This window comes from Ammospiza nelsoni, chromosome 6, assembly GCF_027579445.1.
Source record: "Ammospiza nelsoni isolate bAmmNel1 chromosome 6, bAmmNel1.pri, whole genome shotgun sequence".
Lineage (NCBI taxonomy): Eukaryota > Metazoa > Chordata > Aves > Passeriformes > Passerellidae > Ammospiza > Ammospiza nelsoni.
The window spans coordinates 60,522,497-60,546,840 of NC_080638.1; the positions used below are offsets into that span (position 1 = coordinate 60,522,497).

At 48.3% G+C, this 24,344-nt stretch overlaps 1 protein-coding gene across 1 annotated transcript in view; it reads left to right on the forward strand.

Moving 5' to 3' along the window:
• The first annotated feature begins 1,117 nt into the window (after positions 1-1,117).
• ARMH4 (armadillo like helical domain containing 4) overlaps positions 1,118-24,344 on the forward strand; it is a 64,260-nt gene continuing 41,033 nt past the window's right edge. Inside the window, exons 1-4 of the mRNA XM_059474408.1 lie at positions 1,118-1,187; positions 7,562-8,969; positions 9,781-9,990; positions 11,677-11,895. Coding sequence (XP_059330391.1) covers positions 7,613-8,969; positions 9,781-9,990; positions 11,677-11,895 — 1,786 coding nt within the window. The 5' untranslated portion in view covers positions 1,118-1,187; positions 7,562-7,612. The remainder of the gene's footprint in view (positions 1,188-7,561; positions 8,970-9,780; positions 9,991-11,676; positions 11,896-24,344) is intronic.

Here is a 24,344-nt window from a genome sequence, read left to right on the forward strand (position 1 = left end):
AGGTGCAGTGCTGCTCTTGAGAATGGATTTTGGTCTGGAAAATCTGGCTGCACCTTTATCTTGGGAGGTGGCACCTCCTGCATGGCTGAGCCACCCTCTCTTCTCAGCCAGAGCCCTTGGCCAAAATGAATTGGCCAGGACAGAAGTTTAACCTGTGAAGAGTTCTGAGTCCCTGTTCTGGGAGTTAATGGTGTTTAAAACACATGAAAAATGCAGCTTTTACCTCTTCCTTGCATCACACCCCATCTCCCCTAGAGGAGAGAGGGAACATCCTTTCTTGTCACAATGATAGCAGTAGTAATATTGATTAATGAATAATTTGCCCGGATTTTACAGTTCAGAGAGGCAAAGCCAAAAGGGACTTTCCCCATTGTTTTAAGTGACCATTTTCTCTCCCAAGCCTAACTCCGAAGTTCTTTCTCATGCCTTTTGTCACTGACTGTGTTTATTGCTGACACAGGCACTTTGACACTTTATTTTCAACTCATGCAGGGGTTAGCAATATTTCCCTGAAAAAAACCTGCCCTAACTTGCAACAAATCTGTCTTTTGAAAGTTTTAATATTGGATGCACAGTGCTACAACCAAATGAATTGGGTTGGATCCAGTTTGGTTGGAATACAGTGGAAAACACACTGTTTCTCTAAAATTTAACAGGTAACACTTTGAGGTGTGTTTAGAGACACTAATATAAATGTTATTACCAGTAGCACAGTGAACAGAAAGAAATAATGAACAATTTGTTGATAAGGAATAGCTCATTTTCTTCCACCAGTTCTGTTGTTTATTTTAAGAGCTGAGTGACAGCAGGTTACATGTGTAGAAAAAAAATTCATTTTGTAGTTTGTTATCATAACTGGAAGATTCCCTGATTTCCTTCGTGGTGGTAGAGTATGTTCATTAGGAAGCCAAGATTTTAACTCACCTGTCCCACACCTTCCCTATAGTCCTTCCTAGCAATTTCTCTCCCAAAATGCCCCCACCCCAGCCATTGCCTCCTGTGAGAGATCATTATTTTTGGTCTGTCCTCACCTGTCCCTGCCCAGCTCAAACTCCTTGCACCTGTGCAGCCCTGCCTGGCAGGGTGTATAAAACCCTCTGTGAGCAGCAGGGAGCCCGTGCTGCCCCTGGCACTGGGGTTAGGGGAGCAAGAGGAAGCTGAACTCATCTTTTGGGTTTGGAGTCAAGGTAAGGGCTTCTGAGTTGCTTTTTGGTGAAATGATTTGATGTGTGAGTCAGGACCTGATGGCGTAAAGGTTTTCTTCTCTTGTTAGTTATGGGGGTTTTATAAGAAAAAAATAGGTGGGAAGAGGAAAGCACAAGTAAAGCTGATTACCCTTCTCTGTACTGGCCAAATAGATTCTTAAAACAAAGCACCAAAAAAAAGGGTAACTGACTAAAGCTCTTCTAATTCGGCTGTTGTTATTGAAGAAGTTTTCCCCTTTGCGGAGGACGTATTAGGGGAAGGTGACCTCTGCAGCTGAAAGCACTGGAGGACAATCTGTAATAGATGGGAAACTACTCAAGGGTGCCTTAGGCCTTGTTTTGGAGCAAAGAGCGGCATCTCCTCGGGTCAGGCGCTGAGGCGGAGCTGGCTGCGCGGCCCCGGCGCTTGGGATGCTCCAAGTTCCCCTTGCAGGAGCAGCAAACGCCAGGGGCGGCTGCGGGCGGCGGCTGCGGGTGCCGGGGAGCCCCCGGAGGCAGGCGGGGTCGGGCGGAGCGGGCCGGCCCCCGACACCGCCCGCCGGTGGGCGGCCCGCTCCGCTCCGCCCGTGCGGCCGCGGGGCTGGGGGAGCGCGGCGCCGGCACCGGGCGGTGGCGGCGGGAGCCAGGTGAGGCCGGGACACACACACGCACACAGCCGGCATCGCGCCCCACCCCGGGCAGCGTTCACCCCGGCGGTTCGCGTTTTCCATCGATTCGTGGCTTTTCCCAGCGATGCTCGGCTGCCCGCGGGGCAGCGCATCCTCGGCGCGGCTCTTTGTTCCCGGCCGGTCCCTGCAGCCCCGGGGGATGGGGAAGGGGCAGCGGGGAGAGCGGGCGGTGCTGTCCTGCCGGGATGGGGGTCCTGCTGGGGTCCCTCGGGAAGTCTTTGGGGGTGCGGGTGTGTTTGTCGTGCGGGTGGTTTGGGGGTGACCGCCGCTGTCCGTCTGTCCTGCTGCGGGCCTGGGCAGGAGGAACCCCCGGCGGGTGCTCGCACTTGATCCCTGCCCGGTGGGGAGAGAATGCAGTTCTGGGGTGTAAAGTCACCTGTAAATATGACTAAGGAGGGCATCAGGGGAGATGGAGCTGTGCTGGCTGTAATCAAGCCTTGAGCCAGCCCTAATCCCCTTCTCTGGACCCCAAGGCAGAAGGGCCGGACAAGGTGCGTTTAATCTGCTCTTAAACCTTCACCTGCAGGGACTCGCGATCCTCCCGCTCTCCTGTGCGGTGTTTCCGTCAGCCTTAGGTGAGGCGCTGGAATTGCGGAGCGTTTCTTGCTGCTTGGCATCCCAGTGCCGTCCCTGTGCTCCCAGGCAGGCTGGGGAGCGGCGTTTCTGTCCTTCTGCTGCCTGGAAACTGCTGCACCCTTTGGCCTCATTCTTCAGCACCCCCTCCTCCCTGGCTTAATCCCTCAGGAATTCGGTAGACCTTAGACTTTTGTGATGCCGGGGACCTGGCACGGGTCAGAAGCCACGGGGAACTATGCAGCTTTTACTGGCAAATCCAAGCAGGGATTTCCATAGGTGGTCCGTGTGCCGTTCCGAACAAAGCTCGGTGGCTGGGGGAATAATGCCTAAAACATGTCGTGTCTGTGGCTCTTCAAAGAACTCCGGCTGGAATGCCGAGGCTGGAAGTGGAGGTGATGTTTTATGTATTAAGGTGCCTCACTGGGACTGGCGGGAAGCTGGCCATACAGAATATTAATACCTCATTTGTTTGCTTTTAAGGATGCATCCTCAAGGGTAGGCGAGGATGTGCCCCTCTGCTGTGTGCTTGTCTCGACGTAATTTTTCTCACCTGACTTTGTGTTGGTGGCTGGTGTGGAGTTGTGTCACTGCTGGGATTTCACTGGGGTGGTCGAGCTGGTCGAGGTTTGCTTACCTGAAGTGTGTGCTGGAAGGGCATCAGCCTCCCAGTTCACTCGGTTGAACTGGGCAAGGACATAAATGATGGCATTTTTCTCGGCTTGTGCACAAAAGTAGGAGCTCTGCAGTGTATTATCTGCTGCCTTTTGTATTCAGCACAAGTAATGAGGCTTGGATGGCATACATTAGCACCCTGTAACAGAGCACTTGACGGCTGGCAGTTGTTTGACTTGTATGTTTTGGCTAAATCTTCACATTAAAAGATTTGCTGCTTTTTTTTTTTTTTTTTTTTTTTTTTTGTCCGGTTCCCCTACGAATTGTGGGTGAATTTCAATTCTCAGTGAATTCCGGAGCTGAGCACACCCAGGACTGTTCGGGCAGCCCGGGCTGGCACCACGCTTGTGCTTGGAGGTGTGAGGAGCTCTTTCCAAAGGCGAGGCAGGTTTGGCTGGGGCTGACCTGCTCGTCTCCTGCTCTCCGCTTTATGATGCGTGCAGAGTGTCCTCCCTGTGTCAGAGGGATTGTTAGAGCAGAGTTATCAATTCGAGGGAGTTTAAAACTTGGTACTTGTTTTTATCATACTGTTTCAACAATTTGGGTGAAAACATAGCCATAACTTGTGAAAGATGGAAAATAACAGCTAATTATTTTTTGGGGGGAGGAGGGAAGGGAGTTGTTTTCTCTAAGTGAGCTGGCTGGATGAAGCTCTTAAAAAGCTCTCAGAAGGAGTAGCTGCACACAGCTGGGACAGAGGGGGAGCTTAATCCTTTGCAGCATGTCTCCACAAACCACTGGTCCATGCAAGGAGCAGCTATTGAAGGAGAGACATCTGCTCTGCCCTGTGCTGCTCCCCTGCAAGCCTGCCCTGCTGGAGTGGCCATAACAGGCTGGGGCTCCTCCTGAGCTGCCTTTTGTTGGGCCCCCCAAGAGCTGATCTCAAAGAAGCCTCCAGAATTCAGAGGGGTTAATGGTTTAATAACTGCTGCAAGGGCTAATTGTATGGAGCAGGCAAGCAGCCCGGCTCAGAAAGATCCAACCGAGTCTGAGACTGCCTCAGCTGGTGACCAATTTATATTTATTGTCCCTCAGCTTCCTGACTTCCCCACGGAGGTAGATGGTTCTTATTCTTGTGGGTAGCTCCTGGAGATGTCCAGTTTTGGCCTGTTTTCAGCCTAGCAGTTCTTTGTGTGGTTTTTTTCCCAGCCTCCCAGGTGTTAAAAGGAAAGTTATTATTTTCCATGCTGAAGATAAAGCTCCCTGGCTGCCTGCAGTCGTGCTGCCTTTGCGGCTGGAGGAGCTGCATCTCCTGGGATTTGCTGTTATTGAGTGCAGGGGAAGTAGCTGGCACTGCCTCTTGCCCTCAGTGTGTGCTTCCTATTGGAAGCAAGGATTAGTTTTTTCCACAGAGAGCTTGGCCAGTGCTTGGCAGCTGCCTCCAGGGCTCTAGCTCTGAGGATGCCAGGTGAAACGTGGGATCAGGGAGTTCCTGCAGTATGAAATATTGAGTTACTGCCTTGGAGCTGCTCACAGGAGAGCTCAGCCTTACTACAGAGGAGGTGCTTGGTCAGGGCAGGGTGCTCCAGCCTGGCTATAAAACAGCCAGATGGGAGGAGGAGAAATGTGGCTCGGTGCAGCTTTGCTCTGCAGCTTCTGCATTCAGGGGAAGCGCTTCAGCAAGGTGTCAAACTCTGCTTAAGGAGATAGCCAGGTCACTGCTGTTCATACACTCTCTAATCCAGCCTCTTCCTAAAGCTAAGCAGCTCTTAAGCCCTGACTAATCTTCTTTGAAGTGTGAACCTGTGCCATTATCCTGCAGCAAGCTCTGGGCCGCTATCTCCTGCTTTCACTGAGTGTGAAGGTCTAGGTTAGGTTGCATCTGCCTGTTGTGGATTTCCTGAGCAAATAACTCTCCAATATGGGTTTTTGCCCTATAGAAATGTAGGATTATTACCAGCAGGGCTTTTCAGAAACAATATGAAGCTGCTCTGAATGAACCCAGGAACTCTTATCAGGCTGGTATTGTGCCCATGTTATCTACCCTCTAGAAGGAGGAAAGCTTCTAGTAAATATGGAGTAACCTTGTTGAGATATGAGCATTTTGGTGGTTCTGCTAACCACATCCTGAATATCGTGGGCTATTGGAGAGCCTAGAGCTAGAAAGCTACAAACTATCTGTCCAGATGTGTATATACATATGTATAATGTATATGACTGCAGGAGAAGTGCTTTTCAAGTGCAGCTGGAGTTCTGTTTGTGTTTAAGCACTGCTGAAAGCATTTGTGCCACCTAAATGCTCCTGACTTCTTCAGAAGCTGTATTTAAAGCCAAACTATCTTTTAAATAGAGAAAACCCAACTTCTTGATGTTTCAATAAGCTTGCTCTTAACAGGCACTTGCTGAAGGGGTATTGAGGTGAACATGATTTATATTCCTCTGCATGGTGAGGCAGATGCATGGAGTTAGGCACTAACAATTTAACTTGCATAATGCATTCTTAGTGCTTTTTAATTACAGAAGTGCATCAAGAATTAGCCTGGGAAAAGAGCTAAATATTGTCAGTTTTCAGCTATTTTTTTTTTTAGGGAGGGGATATGGAAAATGGATGGGTAGCCACCCATCCTTCAGAGATGCTAAAAATAAAGGGGAAGGTGTCTGGGTTGGTGAAGAGTTTTTGGTGGCTTCTGCTTGTCCCTGAGCACCTGGTGCATGTGTGTGGCCTGTGATGGGGAATTATTCCAGCAGCTCAAACTGCTGGGATGAGGCTTCAGGGAGCATGGAAAAAGTGACTCAGTGTGCCCTGAAGGCTCAGCCAGATGCTGGAGCCTGCAGTGGTTAATTCTGAGCTCTGTTGCTGCAGTCTGTGGGTACAAATGTGAGTGATACTTCTGAATGTGCAGTCTGGGTGGGGAAATGAGGAGTGTGGATAAATTTAGGGATTTATCTTGGTGCCCATGAGCAGTGGCACTGCACAGAGTGACCATTGCTGTCCTATGGAAGGCTGAGGGTGGGTGGTTCTGACAACCCCAACCTCTTTCCTTACTGATATTTGTTATTCCTGCAGCCCAAAGGGACAAGCAGTTCACTTGGGAATGATAAAATCTCACCTCATTCCACACCCTGCCATAGCACGAACACCTTCCTCTATCCCAGGCTGCTCCAAGCCAATCCAACCTGGCCTTGGACACTTCCAGGGATCCAGGGGCAGCCACAGCTTCTCTGGGCAACCTGTATGAGGGCCTCATCACCCTCAGTCAATAAATTATTCCTAATATCTAATCTAAACCTAGGTGAAAAGCCATTCCTCCTTGCTCTGTCTCTCCATGCCCTTGTCCAAAGCCCCTCTCCAGCTCTCCTGGAACTGCTTTAGGCACTGGAGGATGCTCCAGTGGCCCTGGAGCCTTCTCTTCCTCCACCTTCCAACTCTCCCAGCCTGTAACAGATGTGCTCCAGCCCTGTGATCTACTTGGTTGCTCTTCTTTGGATTCATCCTAAGTCTTTCTCACATTGGGGGCCCCAGAACTGGAGGAACACATGAGGGAAGGAACTTGAAGCTGCTGGTGCCTGGAGACCCTTGCATGGGGCTTGTCTGTGCCCTTGAGTAGCTGCCAGGTCTGCTGTGACAGAGATGTTTGTGTCATGGCACTGAGTGGGGCTTGAATGGGATGGTTCTTTGCTCTGGGATGGTGGCACTGGAGAAGCAAGGCCAGGGCTGGGGCACATGCCCAGGAAGGAGGCTGGGAGCTGGAGCTGTGTGCCTTGAGGCAGCAGAGCTTGCCAAGGGCAGGCTGTCAGCTGGCTGCATCCCTGCTGGCCTCAGGTTCAGTGCTCTCTTGGAAACCCTGGGTGATTGTGGACATGAGGCTTTCTGGAAGTGCCTCCATGGTGCAGTGCAGTGTGGGCACTGTGCTAGTGCTGCAGTGCTGCTCTCTGGGCTGGAGCTTCCTCTGTGGGGCCAGGGAGCTCAGCCAGGACCTGATGCAGCCCTAAAGCCTCTTGGTGTGGCTCTGGTGCTGTGCTGTCCCCCACAGACCCATCTTGTTCTCTGTGCAGGTTCCTTGGCCTCCTCCTGTGCCAGTGCACAGAACAGGGCTGGTCAGGACAAGCCTGAGACTTCATGGCCCTGACAAGCATCATTTTTGGAGTTGGTTCAGGACCAACATGTTGATCCAAACCATTCTTTGCAGGTCTGATGCTTGCTGGGTAGAGCATAGCACTCTTACTGGGGAGGAACTGGGTGGGAGCTGGGCAGGGTCTTGGGGCTTCAGATCCTTGCAGCTCCCAAGTCCTGGGCTTCAGATCAACATTTGGTTTTTGTCTGGCACCTTCAGGTAGGGTAGGCTGAGAAGAGTAAAACAGATGGGGGAATTCATTGCTTGGAATGTGTGGTGGGGGTCTTCTCACAGCTGGCCATAGTTTTGGTCTCCCATGGTTTAAGGCCCTGGGTGTGTGGTTGGTTATGGGTTGTGTAATCTTGGTTCTTTTTTCACCTTCTAGGTCTCTGGATTTGTTAGCCTTGCAGGCTTCTGGCCACATCTCCTCTCAGCCATGAGGGGATCAGAAGGATTTAATCTCTGTGTGCTCACCTGCAGCATCCTGCTCTTGTCCTCCAGCCTGCCATGCCTGGCCCAGCCTCTGGAGGAGGAGGAGGATGTCACAAAGGTCCAGCATGGCCCCTGGGCAGGGAATGGGCTGCAAGATGAAAGGACAGCCATGGTGGGCTTGAAAAACAACCTGGGCCCTTCTGAGCAGACAGCTTCTGAGGAGCCCTGTGCGGTGTCAGCACAGCCATCTGGGACACCCTTGGGTGGAGGTTTCACTGCAGGAGGAGCAGCCCTCCCTGAAGGTTTCACTGCAGGAGGAGCAGCCCTCCCTGCCAGGCCCAGCCATGCTGTACCCCACAGCCAGGGCCTGCGGGGTCCCCCCTCTGCTGGGGCACTGCCTGCCGGCCATGAGGAGGAGCTGGCTCCCACTGAGCCTCAGCTGCGTGAGGATGAAGCCCTCAAGGCCATGCTGACCACAGCTGTGACCACGCTGAGCCCTCCAGGCCAGGAGGAGTCTGGTGGCCCCGTTGGTGAGGCCACAACCGAGGGTGGGGTGGCAGTGGAGCCCAGCTCTGCTGGCCCCTCAGCAAATCCCCTTGCTGGGACCACTGAGGAGGAGGAAGCAGAGAGCAGCTCCCACCCCTCAGCTGTGCCCCAGCCCACACTGAGCCCCAGCTCTCCCAGCTGGGAAGCAGCAAGTGACCTCCCTGTCATCATCCCGAGTCCCCAGGCTGCAGGTGTCACCTCTGGGCTGGGAATGCTGAGAGCCCACACAGGGAGCCCCCTGAAAGCCCTGGCTCCGCCAACATCTGTGGCTGCCAAACCTCCCATTGTGGCAACTGAGGCCTTCCTTCAGCCAGAAGCTGGGACAGGTGTCACCCAACAGGAGCTGCCCTCTACGGCTGGCACTGCCACCATCCCCCCCATGGACACTGTGCCACCTGACTGGGATGACACCAAGCTGGGGGACATCACTCAAGGGAGAAGCACATCTCATGAGGAGCTGGGGACAACAGAACCATCCCAGACCAGCCAGGGAGGTGTGGGGGAGGAAGAGGATGCCACCAGAGCGGTGCCCTCCCCAGTGTCCCCTCCTGCAGCGCCTGAGCTTGCCAAGGAGAGCAACTGTACAGAGCCAGTGCAAGGGGAGGAGCTGCCAGCAGCTTCCCCAGGCAGCAGCAGCTCTGCTTCCCACCCTGGGAGCCTGTCAGAGGCAGGCACAGCTGATCTTGGCTCGCTGGAAAACATCAGTGCAGTCACAGCAGAGGAGGAGAAGAGCGTCCCTCCGTCACAGCCAGAGGCTGCTGTGCTGACAGATACCCAGCCTGAGCTCTCTCCTACTCTGCAGAGTTCATGGAAAGGTAAAACTTGCTTTTACAGACACTTGCCTCTCATTTCTGGGATTTCAAGTGAGCTGTGCCAGCAGCCTGTGAGCCACTGCTGCCTTAAATGCCTTTCCAAGGGTGCTCAGAGAGCAAACAAACTCCTGGGGCTGTCTCCTCACCCCATGGTGGAGCTGGGGCTGCCCAGTGCTTGTCCCCACTCTCACCTGCAGGCAGAACTTTGTCCTCACTCTTACCTGCAGGCAGAACTCCTCCTGGACAGCCTGAAGGTGTCACCTTGCCCTGCACATACCCCCAGAGATGCCACCTTCAGCCTCATGACAGCATTCCTACTTGGTGTTTAAAATATAAAGGAAATGCTAAAAAAAAGGCAGGTCAGGTGTTGGGCGTGTTTCAAGGTTGATGAGGACTTGTTAATTGCTGGGCATCTTTATTCTTCCCTCTTTGGCTGCAGATGTAAAAGGATGAATTCCCTTCACTGCACCCACAAGACCTATTTTTTTTGCAGTGAAAGAAAGGAAGCTAATTGCAGGCTGGTGCTGCAACCTGACTGATTAATTTCTAGATTAATTTTTAAGCACTTGACTTGTCAGCAGGCTGCCTCTCTGCTGTTTCCCAGATGCTGGGGAAACAACACTGTCTATTAAGGCTTGTGCCACAAAAATCAACCCTTGTGCATGGCTGAGGCTTCAGTGGGACAGGCCCTGCTGCTGGCCCTGTGGTTCTGGAATTAATTCCTGGAGTTCTGTTCTTTCATACTGCTTCAGATGTGTGCTCTGCTGCTGTCAGCTGTCCTGTGAGCCTGCCCTGACCTGTGTTCTTGCTGTAGGTGCTGCTGAGGAGGTGACAGCAGCTGCCCAGGAGGCTGCTGCTGTGCCAGCTGTGCCAGAGGTGCCAGGTGCCACCCAGGGAGCGGGGGCTGCCAGCTTCCCTCAGGAGAACAGTGGGGAGGACACCCAGATGCTGACAGCTCCCAGTGCCACCCAGGTGCTGCTGGCAACTGGGGCTTCCTCCACAGGGAGCCCTGTGGATGCAGAAGGTAGGATTCTGCTTCAAGGGCACAGGGTGGGGTGGTACCTCTGGAACCAGTGTCACACTCCAGTCTCAATGCAACATCCTTGTTTAAGTGACTCTTTTTATGCTAAACTTCTGTCCTCCCCTCTAAACCTGGGCTGCCACTGCTTTCTGCCCATGCCATGAGATCCACCACACTGGAATTTGCCAGCATGTCGATTTTTTGCCCCAAATAAGTGGAGTAGAGATTAAAAAAATGCCCCAAACCAAACAAGCCCCCTGTCTATCCTTGCTAGCAAGCTGCCTTTGGCTTTAGACACTTGAGCAATTTTTTTTTATTTATGGAGGGAGAATTTTTACTTCTGGAACCCAAGGCAGTCACAGATTGGTGATGCTCAGTCCAGAGGATGGAAATGTTTCACCAGGGTTCCATGGGAGTCAGTGGTGAGGGAAAGACCCTCCTGCAGGAGCCTGGCAAGCCCTTGGGTGTGAAGGCTGCAGTGATATTCACTGAGAAATGGGGGATTGTTCTCAGGCTGCTGTAGCTCACACAGAAATGCTCCAAGCAGTCCTGTTGCTGGAGCTGCTGCCTGCTGGTTTGGTGTCACCTTGGCAGGTGAGTGTTGGAGCCTGTTTTCCTGACAGGAGTGTAGCAAGGGCTCCCTCAGCACCAGGCTGGCTTTGAGCTGGAGTTTCTGTAGTACTGGGGACCATTGTAGTGAAAATGCTGCTGGGCAGCTTTTCTGGCTGTCCTTGTGTTGCAGGGCATCAGAAGAAGAAAAGCTGTTTGCATTGTAACTCTGAATTTAGGGTCTGTTTGTAAGGGGGAGAAGGTTCTTCTGGCAGGTTCCGCTAATTGAATTTGCTTCTGGGATTTAATTATAAATTCAACCAATTTTTATCTTTGTAGTGAGCTGCTAGATCTGTCACTTGGCTGATTTCTCAGCTGGTGGCTTGGTGCTCTGATCATGCCAGGGTGTGGTGATGAGTAGCCCTTAAAGCAGTGAAATTAAAACCTTTAAGGGTTCCCCCCTCATCAAGGAGACCCTCCATTGCTGGCTGCCCTTGAGGAGAAAGTTTCACTGCAGCAGAGTCACTTCTCAAAGGAAACAAAAGTTTAGTGACTTCCTTTGAGTTAAATTTTCATTAAGGAGTTTCTTGGGGTTTTTATAAAATCTTGTTATGCTGAATGGTTGCTGTGTGGTATTTTCAGGGTGGCGGGAAGGAAATGATGACTCTGACTCCATGTTCTTAGAAGGCTAACTTATTATTTTATGCTATTATTTTAAAGAATACTATACTAAATAGTGTAGTATACTATACTAAATAGTATATATTTAATGTAGTATACTATACTAATTATATACTATATATACTAAATAGTATGTATTAGTATACTATACTAAATAGTATAGAAAAAATAAATAGTAAAGAATAGAGAAAGGCTATTTACAGAAGACTTAACAAGATACTAATGAAAAACTTGTGACTCTCTCCAGAGTCCTGACACAGCTGGATTGTGGTTGGTCATTAAGTCAAAACAATTCACATGTTGGATAAGCAATCTCCAACCACATTCCAAAGCAGCAAAACACAGGAGAAGCAAATGAGATAATTGTTTTCCTTTTTCTCTGAGGCCTCTTAGCTTCCCAGGAGAAGGGATTTTTCAGAAAATGTGACAGTGACAGCTGCTCTTTCCTGTCTCCTGTAGATCTCACCGATGGGATCCTGGTCACCAGTGAGAAAGCTCTCGCAGCCCCTGGTGCGATGTCTTCTACCCCAGCTGGACAGACAGAGGAGCCAGCCAGCAGAACTGTGGTCCTGGTGACCCCAGCATCAGTGTCCCCCTCTGCCAGGAGGACAGCTGTCCCCTCTGCCAGGAGGACCAGCACAGCTGGCGCCTACGGGCTGGAGCGCCTGGAGTCTGAAGGTACCCCTGGGCCCCAGGGGCAGGGGGGCTCCTGTGGGGTGCCAGCCCTGCCCTGACAGCCCCAGTCTGTCTGTTTGTCTGTGTGCACATCTCACTGTTCCAAATAAAGGTGTTGGATGGCCTGTGCTCTCCCAGGAGGCACAGGAAGCAAGCAATGAGCAGTGTCCTGGAGGATGCCTGAAATTCCAGTGCCTCTGGTGGATGGGGTGGGTTTTTCCTGGCTGGGGAGCAGCAGTGGTGTTGCTGTTGCAGCAGGGTCTGGCTCTGCACACCTGTAATGCACCCACCAAGGGGTGCTGAGGCAAAGCAGATCCTGGGCTGCAGTCCTGATCTGGCTTCTGTTCACCTCACCCAGAGTTTTCCTGCAGAGGAACTGTTCCTTGCTCCTTTTCCTACTTCTGCTTGCTCATCCATCCAGTTCTGTGCTCCAGTCTCTGGCCTGATAGCACCTGGCAGGAATTAATCTCCCTGCCTGTTTTTGCTCCCCTTCCTTTATCTTGACCTTCTCTTGCCTTAGTGTTTTACTGCAAAGGTTGGCAGCTCTCCAGGGGTGGCACTGCCAGATGGTTTTTCTCCTCTGAGTAGAGGTGGGGTGCTCCAGACAACAGCTCATCAGCATCTTTTCTCTGCAGGAAGCAATAACTCGCTCTCCTGTGGAGTTTAGAGGGCAGCAGAAGCTGGGAGCCTTCCCCACTGCATGTTCCTGGCTTGCTGCTGGCTTTGAAGCCTTCCCTGAGCTCTCTGGGGCTCCAATTGCAGCATTTTGCCCTTGCCAGGATGAATTTTGGATGTCTCTGGCAAGGCAGGGATGTGGTGCTGATGGGAGAGTGGCAGCAGGGGAGGGAAAGGTTGTGTGTGTAGGGAAAAGCTGATCCTTCAGGCTGGGAAACAAGGTCTGTGCTTAGCAAGAGCAGTGTGATTCAGGAGGCTAAAGTGTTTTATAGCCCTCTGGGATCTCCTTTAGAAGCCTGGGTTTCTGCATGGGAAGATAAGAGGGATTTCAGTTTCAGCTGAGCATTGGTCTCTCAGTTTAATGAGACCTGCACAGACATTTAAAAAAAATCATTCTGCTCCAATACAGGACTGATGCAACTTTCTTGGATTCCTTCTGCACTCTTTTCTCTGCTCTGGGCTCCTCTAAAGGCAGATGTGGGCTGTAGCTGAGGGCTCAAGTGGAAATCTGGGTTTCTTGGCTCTGTTCTCCAAGGGACATGGGGCTCTTTGTGCATTTGACAACTGGCACAGCTCTTGTGGTGTAAATCTCTTCTGCTCAGCCCAGACCTCTGTGCAGGGAGCCAGGAGGTTCCCTGGTGCTGGGGATGATGAATCCACATCTTGTAAAATGGGACAATTACAATTATCATTTTGGGAAAGGCTTTCTGCCTGGGGATGCTGCTGCCCCAGTTAAGCACAAAGGAACATTTTTGAGCCACAACTCTGCTCTCTCAACATCTTTTTTTGCTTAAAGGCAGTTGGGGGGTATCACATCCTCATGGTGGAGTGGCATTTAGGAGCTTAGCTCCCAAAATTACAGTTCCTGCTGTTTACTCTCAGAATATCTTGATGCTGCCAGATCCAGGATGTTTGGGGGTGCTTTCCTTTAAAGCTCCATGGAGCTCCAGCCCAGGACACTCAGGTTTTTGGGGGATGCTGTTGCAGGCACATGACTGGGGTCCCCAGTGAGGTATCTTGGCCCTTTGGGGAGGGGCTCACTGTTGGAAGAAGTGCAAGGAGCTGAGTGAGCTCTGCTGCCCTCAGTGGGGCCCTGCTGCCTTGCCTCACTGAAGGGCTGGCTCATCATTAAATACCAACCCCTGCTGCTCAGCTCCCTCTGTTTCTTGGGGACCATCTGTGCCAAACTGCCTGTGGTTAATTGCATCTCTGCATTCACCTACCTGGCTTGGATGCAAAAGTGTTTTAAAAATCAAATTGCATGGGTAAAATGAAAATAATCCTCCTCTCTGGTGGACTCTGGAGGGATGAGCTGGGGAACAAATTTCCTCCTGCCTTGACTCCTTGGTGAGCTTGGTTCTGCTTTGCCCTTCCTAGTCAGAGAAATCCCATAAAGGGATTATAGGATATGGGGACAGGACACAGCAGAGGATAAGGCTTGCTTGTCTGGGGGAATTGATTATGTGTTTTTGTCTCTGTGCCTGGAATTTGTATGTCTCTCTAGCAAGCTGAGCACTGCAGCTTTCTCTGTAGGGTACAAAGAGCTACTGGTGTTGAGGTGGTGAGGTCTGCAGGACGAAGTGAGAGATGAGATTCTGACTCCATGTTCTCAGAAGGCTGATTTATTATTTTAGGATACTAGATTATATTAAAGAATGCTATACTAAAACTATGCTAAAGAAAAAGATACAGAAGGCTTAACAAGAATGGTGATGAAAATTTGTGATTGACTCCTTAGTCTAACACAGCTGATGGTGATTGGTCATTAAGTAAAAACAATTTACTTGAAACCAATCAAACATGCTCCTGTTGGTAAACAATCTCCAACCACATTCCAAAGCAGCAAAACACAGGAGAAGCAATCAGATAATTGTTGTTTTCATTTCTCTCTGAGGCTTCTAATCTTCCCAGGAGAAGAAATCCTGGCAAAGGGATTTTCCAGAAAATATGACAGTGACACTACTGGCTCAGCTGGCTTAGGACCACTGTGGGAGCCTCCCAACATCCTTCTTTTTGGAAAGAAACCACATTGCTTTTCAGCTTGGTTCCTGTGCTGTAGCATCTGCCATGCTGTTGGCAGAGGTGGCTGCACATCCCCAGCCTGGCAGCCTTTGGCAGGTGGCACTTTCTGAGGCGGCAGAATATGTGCCATGCTCCATCTTCTGCAAAATCTGTGCAGCTTCCAGCTGGAACCTGCTGGGTAGAGCTCACCAGACTCTGGTCCTGCCACTGTGGGTGAGGCTGAGTCTGTATCTAACCCTGCAGGCTCAAGGTTTGCTTCTCTTGACTCTCTGTTTCCAGCCCCTGCCATGGCAGGGACACCTTCCACTACCCCAGGCTGCTCCAAGCCCCATCTAACCTGGCCTGGAACACTTCCAGGGATGCAGGGGCAGCCCCAGCTGCTCTGGGCACCTGTGCCAGGATCTCCCACCCTCCCAGGGAGCAATTCCCTCTGCTGTCTTGCTGGGAGTGAGCTGCTCACACAGCTCAGGGGTCAGGAGAGCTGTGCAGGCTGTGGAGGGTGCTCAGAGCTCTGATTAAAGCAGGAGCTGCTGTGCCTGTTGTGTGGTGTCAGGAGAGCCAGCAGCTCTGAAAATGGCAACTTAAAATCAGTTGCTCCAGAGGAGGAGGCTTTAACCAAGTAGCTCTTGAGCATGGAGTGTTCCCAATTAATTAGGATGGCTCTCAGCTGGCAGAGTTTGTAGTTTCATGTGCATTTGCAGCCTGCTTTGAGCTGTTTTGTGTACCACAGAACAGCTGAGGTTGGAAAAAACCTTCAGGACTGAGTCCAACTTTTGACCAAACACCTCTGTGTCAACCAGACCACATCCAGTCTTGTCTTAAACACCTCCAGCCATGGTGACTCCACCACCTCCCTGGGCAGCCCCTTCCAATGTTTAATCACCTTTTCTGTGTAGAAATTCCTCCTGAATACTTCACAACTTATAGCCATTTAACCATTTGCATAAATTTATAAAAGATGTTTCAACTTTCAACTCCCCATTTTTCTTTTCATCTGTGGCACAGTACAAGGAACTTTTTTTTTTTTTTTTCTTTTTTTGGATGTGAAGGGTATTTTTCCCAGGAATTAAGGCTGTGAAGGGGATTATTTGGACCTTGACTGTATGGATTAAGATCTGCCTCATTAAATCTCTACAACCCTGTTAAAAATTTAAATTAGGATGCAGAGGTGTAAATAAAACAGGCACTTAACCCAGCATGGTTAACTAGCCTGATATTATAGTTCCTCACCAGCTCTTTGGCTATCAATTAAACTGGCAAGGAGCAGAAGGCTTAAAGCATGTGCAGAATGAATTATTAAATGGTTTTGGTCCACACTTTCCTCTTGCATCTTGTTTATTGCTCCCACTGAAATGGAAGCTGCTCTCTGTTGACCTCTATCATCTTCTCAGCAGGTGCTGGCTCATCCCTCCTTTTCCTTTGTAGCAAGAAATGATGAAAAAGTGACAATTTTTTGTATCAAACCCACCTTTTTTTTTTTTTTTTTTTTCCCTTCTCTCTCTTCTGGAAGTGTTTGATACATCCACAGTTTTTCTGTACAGCCTCAGCCTCACTCCACTCATGGGCAAGAATTCCTTCCTAATCTCCAATCTTACCCTGCCCTCTGTCAGGTTGGAGCCATCCCTCTTACCCTGTCATGCATTGATCCAAATTCCCTCTCCAGCTCTCTGGGACCCTTTTTAGGCACTGGAAGGGTCCCTAAAGTTTCTCTGGAGCCTTCCCTTCTTCAGGCTCTCTGTTCTTTGTGATGTTCTGCCACTCTTCTGCCTCCAGCAGGTATTTCTTAGTCTGACCCACCTTGATCCTGTTCTTTTGTGTGAATTATGTGATTTTTTTTTGGGGGGTGAATTTTGAACTGTATGTGAATTTTGAACTGTATTACATGTTTCCAATACAGTTTTAGATGTTTAGATTTGCCCCCCCCAAAAAATGAGAGTTCACTTAAATATCCCTTCAATGCTGTAGCTTATCTCCAAGCTTGGACAAAAATAACAGATAAACCCCCACAGCTGCTATTATTGCAGTGTAATTGGGCTGTGTGAGTGAAAGTTTTTAATGAGTTTCTGTTTGTTTTAATCTGAGGATTAAGCAGTTTGCCCTCCTGGCCCCAGGGAGGTGGGTGCAAAGAAGCAGGAACATTTTCTGCTGGAGCTGCTCATGCCTGGTGTTGCTCATGGGGATTTTTGGCAGCTTTTGGGGTGCTGCAAGAGGGGGATCAGGATGGGGAAGGAGCAGGAAATTAGACAGAAATGAGCTGAATGAACACTCAGTCATTTTCCCTCTGGCTCCTCTTATTCCTCACAGGATCTGAGTTAAAACCCAGAGACTGTAGCCTATAATGACAGACCTGCTCCCCAGTATTCATCATCTGTGATGGTCCAGCCTGGGCTTGTCTAGAAAATAAAGCTGAAATTAAATGTTTTCTTATCTCTTGGCCTGTTGGTTGTTCTGTTCCCAGGCAGTGGGGTTGAATTGAATGCTTTTCTGGAAGAAAACACCAACAGCTTTTCCCAATGAAAATGGCATTAGTGTCTCTGCTGGTGTTTTTTGGGTTTTTTTTTTTTTTTTTTGATTGTTTGGGGACTTTTTCTGTGGTTTAGAAAAAAAAGCCCTATGCCCACAGCCCTTTTCCTGGGGAAGCATTTTGTTACAAGATGATGTAAACTCTTTATCTGCCTTCATCTCTCTTGTTCTGCCCTGTCCACTCACAGGTCATGGTCATTAAATCTGCACTGATTTGGGTGCCCCTCACTTGATAAATCACCACTTTTTGTCTTCATTTTTATCCTGATTGGTCCAACAGCATCAAGCCAGGGAGCAAACTGGTTATTGCACATGCAGTGTGTTCTGCAGCATTTTGGGTGGTTTTTCCCCCTTTAAAATAGTCTTGTGTTGCTGAGCTGAGTCTTTAGCCTGGCTCAGTGTGAGAGCAATCTTGAGGTGAATGCTGCTGGAGAAACAGTTTGGTTTTGTTTTAGGCAGAAATCCTTCAGTTTGGATAAGAGAAAACAACCTTAAGTTTGCCCAATGAAGATTTAGATTGGGTATTGTAAAACCCCTGTCCCAGGGAAGTTTTTCAGAGATAAAAATCCAATGCCTATTTTCTCTTGGCTGCTTTTCCCACCCAGTCTAAGGAAAAGCTCTGTTCATGTTCCTCTTTGGTGCTCTGGTTGTTCAGAGTGTCTGCTGGTATTTTTTGGGATTGTGCAGCATTTTGGGTGGGTTTTTTTTTTCCCCTTTAAATTAGTTTTGTGTTGCTGAGCTGACTCTCTAGCCTGGTTCAGTGTGAGAGCAATCTTGAGGTGAATGCTGCTGGAGAAAGAGTTTGGTTTTGTTTTAGGAGGAAATCCTTGATTTTGGACCAGAGAAAATAATCTGAAGTCCACCAGGGAAGGTTTAGGTTGGGTAATAGGGCAAAATTTAATCACTGAAAGGTGGTGGTGGAGTCAGCAGCTCTGGAGGGATTTAAGGGATGTTTGGATGTGGCACTTGGGGACATGGGTTAGGGTGGCCTTGGTAGTGCTGGGGCAGTGTTGGACTCAGTGATTTGAGAGCTTTTCCAACTTTAATCTGTGATGTGTAATTCTCTCCTATAGGTAAGGTTATGTCGTCCTGCTTTGTGTGCAGGGTCTGACCCACCAGGTTTCCTCCCAACATCCTTCCCCTGTCTCTGTGCATTGTCCAGATGCTGAAACATCCCAAAAGATTGATTTTTCCAGAGCACAGACAACACCACACCCTGCAAATCCCTTGTGTGGTTTTGCAGTGCAGGTGACTGGGCTTGCAGAACCCATCCCAGGGGGGTTTATTCTGATTTTTGGCAGAGTTTCTGTGCCTGGGTTGTTGCCCCACCATTGTCGCAGACATCTTTTTGTGAAAATCCTGTTCTAGGGATTTTTTTTTCTTCCTGAGAAGCTGAGAGGCTTCAGGAACAAAATGTAAACATTGATTATCTGCTGCTGTGGAATGCAACAGGTGGATCTGTGATTGGTCTCGTGTGGTTGTTTCTAATTAATGGCCAATCACAGCTGGCTTGGACAAAGAGCCTGAGGCAGCTGCCTTTGTCATCATTCTTGTCTTTTCTATTCTTAGCTTAGCTAGCCTTCTGAGATGAAACTTTTTCTTCTGTTTTTTTTTACTATAATTTTAGTGTGATGTGCATCATAAAATAATAAATCAAGCCTTCTGAACATGACATCAACATTCTCATCTCTTCCCTCACCTGAAAACCCCTGTGAATGCCATCACACACCATGGCCCAGCTCAGGAGCACTGCTTGGTGAGATCCTCTCCACCTTCCCAGCAGCTCTGTCCTTCCAGGCTGCCAAAGGGGCTGCTGGATGGTGACATTGACTGATCACATGCAGGCAGCACATTAATAATGAAGGATTTGTCCTAGAAAGGCCTCCCTGCCTTGACAATCAGCTGGGATCACAGAAGCAGTGCAGAAAGTGAAGCTCAGTGGAGAAAACCCTTGGCAGAGGCTGCTTAGTGCCACAGACCGCCCCATCCCTGATCCTGTTGGTATTTACACAGCATTATTTACACATTTACATGGTGTATTAGCACACAGGGTCACCCTGCAGCACTGAGCACCACATAAAAACACAGCTAAAACTGGCAGGGATCTCTGCAATCCTCTGTGGTGCCTTTGAACACCTTCATCCCCTGAGTTTGGTGTGAGGGAGGGAAAGGACAGAGCAAATGACAACTGCAGGTTTTGTCCTGCAGCTTCTTCCCTTTTTAGTTTGGGTTAGGTTGGTTGTTTGGGGTTTTTTTGGGATGTTTTTGTTTTGTTTGGTTGGTTTTGGGGGTATTTTTGGTAGGTTTTTTGGGGGGATTTGTTTTGGGGTTTTTTTTGTGGGTTTTTTTTCTTGTTTTTTAGGGGTTTTTTTGAGTTTTCTTTTTGTTGGTTTGTTTTTGGTTTTTTAGGGTTGTTTGTTTCTTTGGGGTTTTTTTGAGCTTTTTTGGGGGGTTTTGGGGATTTTTTTGGGTTTTTTGGTTTTTTGGTAGGGTTTTTGGGGGGATTTTTTGTTGTTTTTTTGGGGTTTTTTTTGGTTGAGTTTTTTGGGTTTTTTTTGAGGTTTTTTTGGATTTTTTTGAGGTTTTTTGTGTAGTTTTTTTGTCTTTTTAAAAATTTATTTGGGGTTTTTTGTAGGCTTTTTTGGGGGGTTTTTTTGTTTGGTTTTTTTTTTGTTTTGTGGGTTTTTTTTTGTTGTTGTTTTTGTTTCTTTGGTGTTTTTTTTGGTGGGGTGGGGGTTTTTTGTACTTTGAATTCACTTTGTGCCTCTGAGCGAATCCGTCACCTTCCACTGAGAGCTTCTGGCTGCTCAGGGCACAGCAAGATCTTTGTGCTGCTGTGTGCTCAGCCCGACAGAACAATGCTTTCCTGCCTCTCCTGAGCAATCCAAGTGTTTGCAAACATTAATGGAAAATACCTAAATATAGAAACATCACTCTCCAGTGAAGGTTTCTCCAGCTGCAAACCTGCTGTAGCTCCATTGCCTTCAGCAAGGTTATGAGCACAGTGCCTTCAGCTCCACCTTCTTCCAAGCCATCACATGCCCAAAAATTGATTTTTGAGGCTTTTACCTGCCGGATGCTGCTGGTTTGCTTCAGATTCCACAGGGTGTGGGTTCCTGCTGGGTCAGGGAAATGCCTCACAAGGGAGGTGTGAGGGGGTCTCAGTTCTGCCTAAACCACAGAAATCATTGTGGATTTGTAGCCTCACTTTTGGAGCAAGCACAAGGTGAAAAAGCAAATCCCATCCTCTGGATCTCACCTGTGTCAATAATGGATCCATTCAGAGTTGCATGATAAACCCACTGGTGGCTGTTTCTATTAATAAAGCTGGAAAAACTCTGCTTAAAATGTGTTATTTTATATCAGATCTTTCCTTGGGGCTCCCCTGCAGCTTCCCCAGGTAACAAATGACAGGACAAGGAGAAAGAGCCTCAAGCTCTGCACCAGGGGAGGTTTAGGTTGGATATCAGGGAAAATTTCCTTAATAAAAGGATGGTCAGGCATTGTGCCAGGCTGCCCAGTCCCCATCCTTGGAGAGGTTTAAAAGATGTGTGGATGTGGCACTTGGGGCTTAGTGCAGGATTAACAGTTGGACTCTAATCTCAGAGTAAAAATCATTCCATGTCACACAAAAATAGTTCACACTGAGCTGCAAATGAAACTCTGGGTTCCTTCTGAATCTGCTGGGCTTTGCACTTTCACTCCTTGTTGCATTCAGTCTTTCCCAACTGAAAGGGGAAAGTTTTCTTCAATCTGCTGCTGAGGCCTTTTGCAGGCCAAAAGGTGCCAGTTTAGGAGGAAAAATGTGGCTTTTGTAGGAGTGTGAAGCACAAACCTCCAGCCTGAGCTTTGGCTCCGTGCTGCTCACTCCCATTTCCCACCTTATGAGTATGCCCAGCCTTCTGCACTCTGAGTTGTGCCTCCTCTGCTGAAATCCCACATTTGGGAAGTCTGTGGGTTTTTTTTTTTTTTGGAAGTGCAGCTTCCTCCTTGTGACCACCGAGTGGTGCTCTGCACTGCACCTTGCAGCAAGGCAAGCTGCTGGCATTTCGGGATGGGGCTTAAAAAGCTGATTTCAGATGCAGGAATGAGGCAGGGAGGAGAAGGGAGCCAGCTCAGAGCCTTCTCCTTCCCCCTTTGCAGGGGCTGTGCTGCAAGGATCTCATTACTCACAGCTCTCTGCTGTGCCTGCCTGCTGACTGATGGAGCTTGGTGATCATCACGTGTGATAAGTGGTCTCAGCACTTTCAATTTGGGCGTTCAGCTTGGCTGCCTGCAGGCTCTGGAGACAGGGAGATGGCTATCTGTGCCTTCAGCACTCCATCCTGGCAGGTGTGTGTCGCTGGGATTGCTAAAATCACAAGGGGCTTCTAAAACCCTTGTCTCAGAGCAGTTTTTCAGAGATGAAAACCCAGTGCCTGATCTCTCTTGGCTGCTTTTCCCACCCCGTCTAAGGAAAAGCTCCCTTCATATTCCTCTTCTGTGGTTCTGGTTGTTCAGAGTGTCTGGTGATAAGTATTTGGATTGTGCAGCATTTTGGGTGGTTTTCCCCCCTTTAAAATAGTTTTGTGTTGCTAAACAGATCTCTAGCTTGGCTCAGTGTGAGAGCAATTTTAAAGTGAATGCTGCTGGAGAAACAGTTTGGTTTTGTTTTAGGAGAAAATCCTTGAATTTGGATTAAGAGAAAGAAACCTGAAGTTCCACCAAGCAAAATTTAGTTTGGGTATTCTAAAACCCTTTTAGAAGTTTTTCACAGATAAAAACCCAATGCCTGTTCTCTCTTGGCTGCTTTTCCCACCCAGTCTAGGGAAAAGCTCTGTTCCTGTTCCTCTTCTTAGGTTTTCTGGCTGTTCAGAGTCTCTGCTGGTATTTTTTGGGATTGTGCAACATTTTGGGTGTTTTTTCCCGCTTTAAAATAGTTTTGTGTTTCTAAACTGAGTGCCTGGCATGGCTCAGTGTGAGAGCAGTTTTGAGGTGAATGCTGCTGGAGATACAGTTTGGTTTTGTTTTAGGAGGCAATCCTTGAATTTGGATAAGAGGAAACAACCTGAAGTTCTACCAATGAAGATTTAGATTGGATATCCTAAACCCCTTGTCCCAGAGCAGTTTTTCAGAGATAAAAATCCAATGCCTGTTCTCTCTTGGCTGCTTTTCCCACCCAGTCTAAGGAAAAGCTCTGTTCATGTTCCTCTTTGGTGTTCTGGTTGTTCAAAGTCTCTAGTGGTAAATTCTGGGATTGTGCAGCATTTTGGGTGGTTTTTCCCCTTTAAAATAGTTTTGTGTTGCTAAACAGAGTCTCTAGCCTGGCTCTTGAGGCGAATGCTACTGGAGATAGATACAATTTGATTTTGTTTTAGGAGAAAATCCTTGAAATTGGATAAGAGAAAACAACCTTAAGTTCTACCAATGAAGATTTAGATTTGGTATTCTAAAACCCTTGTCCCAGGGAAGTTTTTCAGAGATAAAAATCCAGTGCCTGTTCTCTCTTGGCTGCTTTTCCCACCCAGTGTAGGGAAAAGCTCTGTTCATGTTCCTCTTCTCTGGTGTTCTGGCTGTTTACATCTCTGCTGGTAAATTCTGGGATTGTGCAACATTTTGGGTGTTTTTTCCCCCTTTAAAATAGTTTTATGTTTCTAAACTGAGTGCCTGGCATGGCTCAGTGTGAGAGCAATTTTGAGGTGAATGCTGCTGGACATACAGTTTGGTTTTGTTTTAGGAGGAAATCTGTGAATTAGACAAGAGAAAACAACCTTAAGTTCCACCATGGAAGATTTAGATTGGGTATTTTAAAACCCTTGTCCCAGGGAAGTTTTTCAGAGGTAAAAATCCAGTGTCTGTTCTCTCTTGGCTGCTTTTCCCACCCAGTCTAGGGAAAAGCTCTGTTCATGTTCCTCTTCTCTGGTGTTCTGGCTGTTCAAAGTCTCTAGTGGTAAATTCTGGGATTGTGCAGCATTTTGGGTGGTTTTTCCCCCTTTAAAATAGTTTTGTGTTTCTAAACTGAGTCTCTAGCCTGGCTCTTGAGGTGAATGCTGCTGGAGAAAGAGTTTGGTTTTGTTTTAGGAGAAAATCCTTGAATTTAGACAAGAGAAAACAACCTTAAGTTCCATCAAAGAAAATTTACATTGGGTATTCTAAACCCCTTGTCCCAGAGCAGTTTTTCAGAGATAAAAACCCAATGCCTGTTCTCTCTTGGCTGATTTTCCCAGTCTAGGGGAAAGCTCTGTTCATATTTTGGTTTTCTGGCTGTTCAGGGTCTCTGCTGGTAGTTTTTGGGATTGTTGATAGCTGTGCTTCTCTCAGCAGAGGGAAAAGACCTGTTTTCAGTTGTCTTTGCAGTGAGCACTCTCCAGGTGCCACTCTCAGCTTCACAGCTGTGTGGTTTGTATGACAACATTCATTTTGACAGAGAATTCCAATTTGATTCTAAATGCTGGGCACATTACAATACAGAAACTGCCTCTAAAATGCAATGGGAATTTAAGGGGCTGGCTAGCTGTGTCCCTGGGAGCTCCATTAGATGCTGTGCGTGGTAGGAATGATCTTTCCAGGCACCAAAAGCCAGTCTCTAGCAGGGTGATGCAGCTGAATCCCAGCAGCAGCAGCTCATTTGTATGGAATACAGGAATGAAAGGCAGCACTGGGATTGTCTTGTCTGGTGAGCTGAGGAAAACATGCAGTGGTTGGGAGCAAATCCTTGAATTCCAGGGCAGGGAGATGCCCTTGCACAGCACAGTGGGTTTATAGCAGCCACTGATTTCTCATATTCCCATCTCATGTGATATCCCAAATTTTGGAAGCCATTTAATCCAGGTTGGATTGCCACCAACCTATAGGAGCTACAACTACAGCAGAAATATTTGGGTGACAAATATAACAAATAAAGGATTTGGTTAACAAAGGGTGGTTTGTTAGTTTTTAATGCCTGCATGCAGGGTGACTACAATAGGAGGGAATTTTTCTTCAGGGCTGAGCAGAGTTGGTGTAAATTAGATAAAAGTGCATAAATACTGTGTTTCAATTTTCAGCCTTGAAAAAGGAACTGTGAGAAATTCAAAGCATGCCATTGTTCCAGATATTATCTTCCCCTGGTGGGTGGCTCCATCAGCAGCTATTAAATTGCTCCAATGCAAATTCTGGCAGAGGATGTCCCTGAGACTTTGGTAACTATAACTTGGGAAAAAAACCCCAAAACTGTGGGAAGACTGGCTCTGTATTTGCCCTGCTCTAGACTT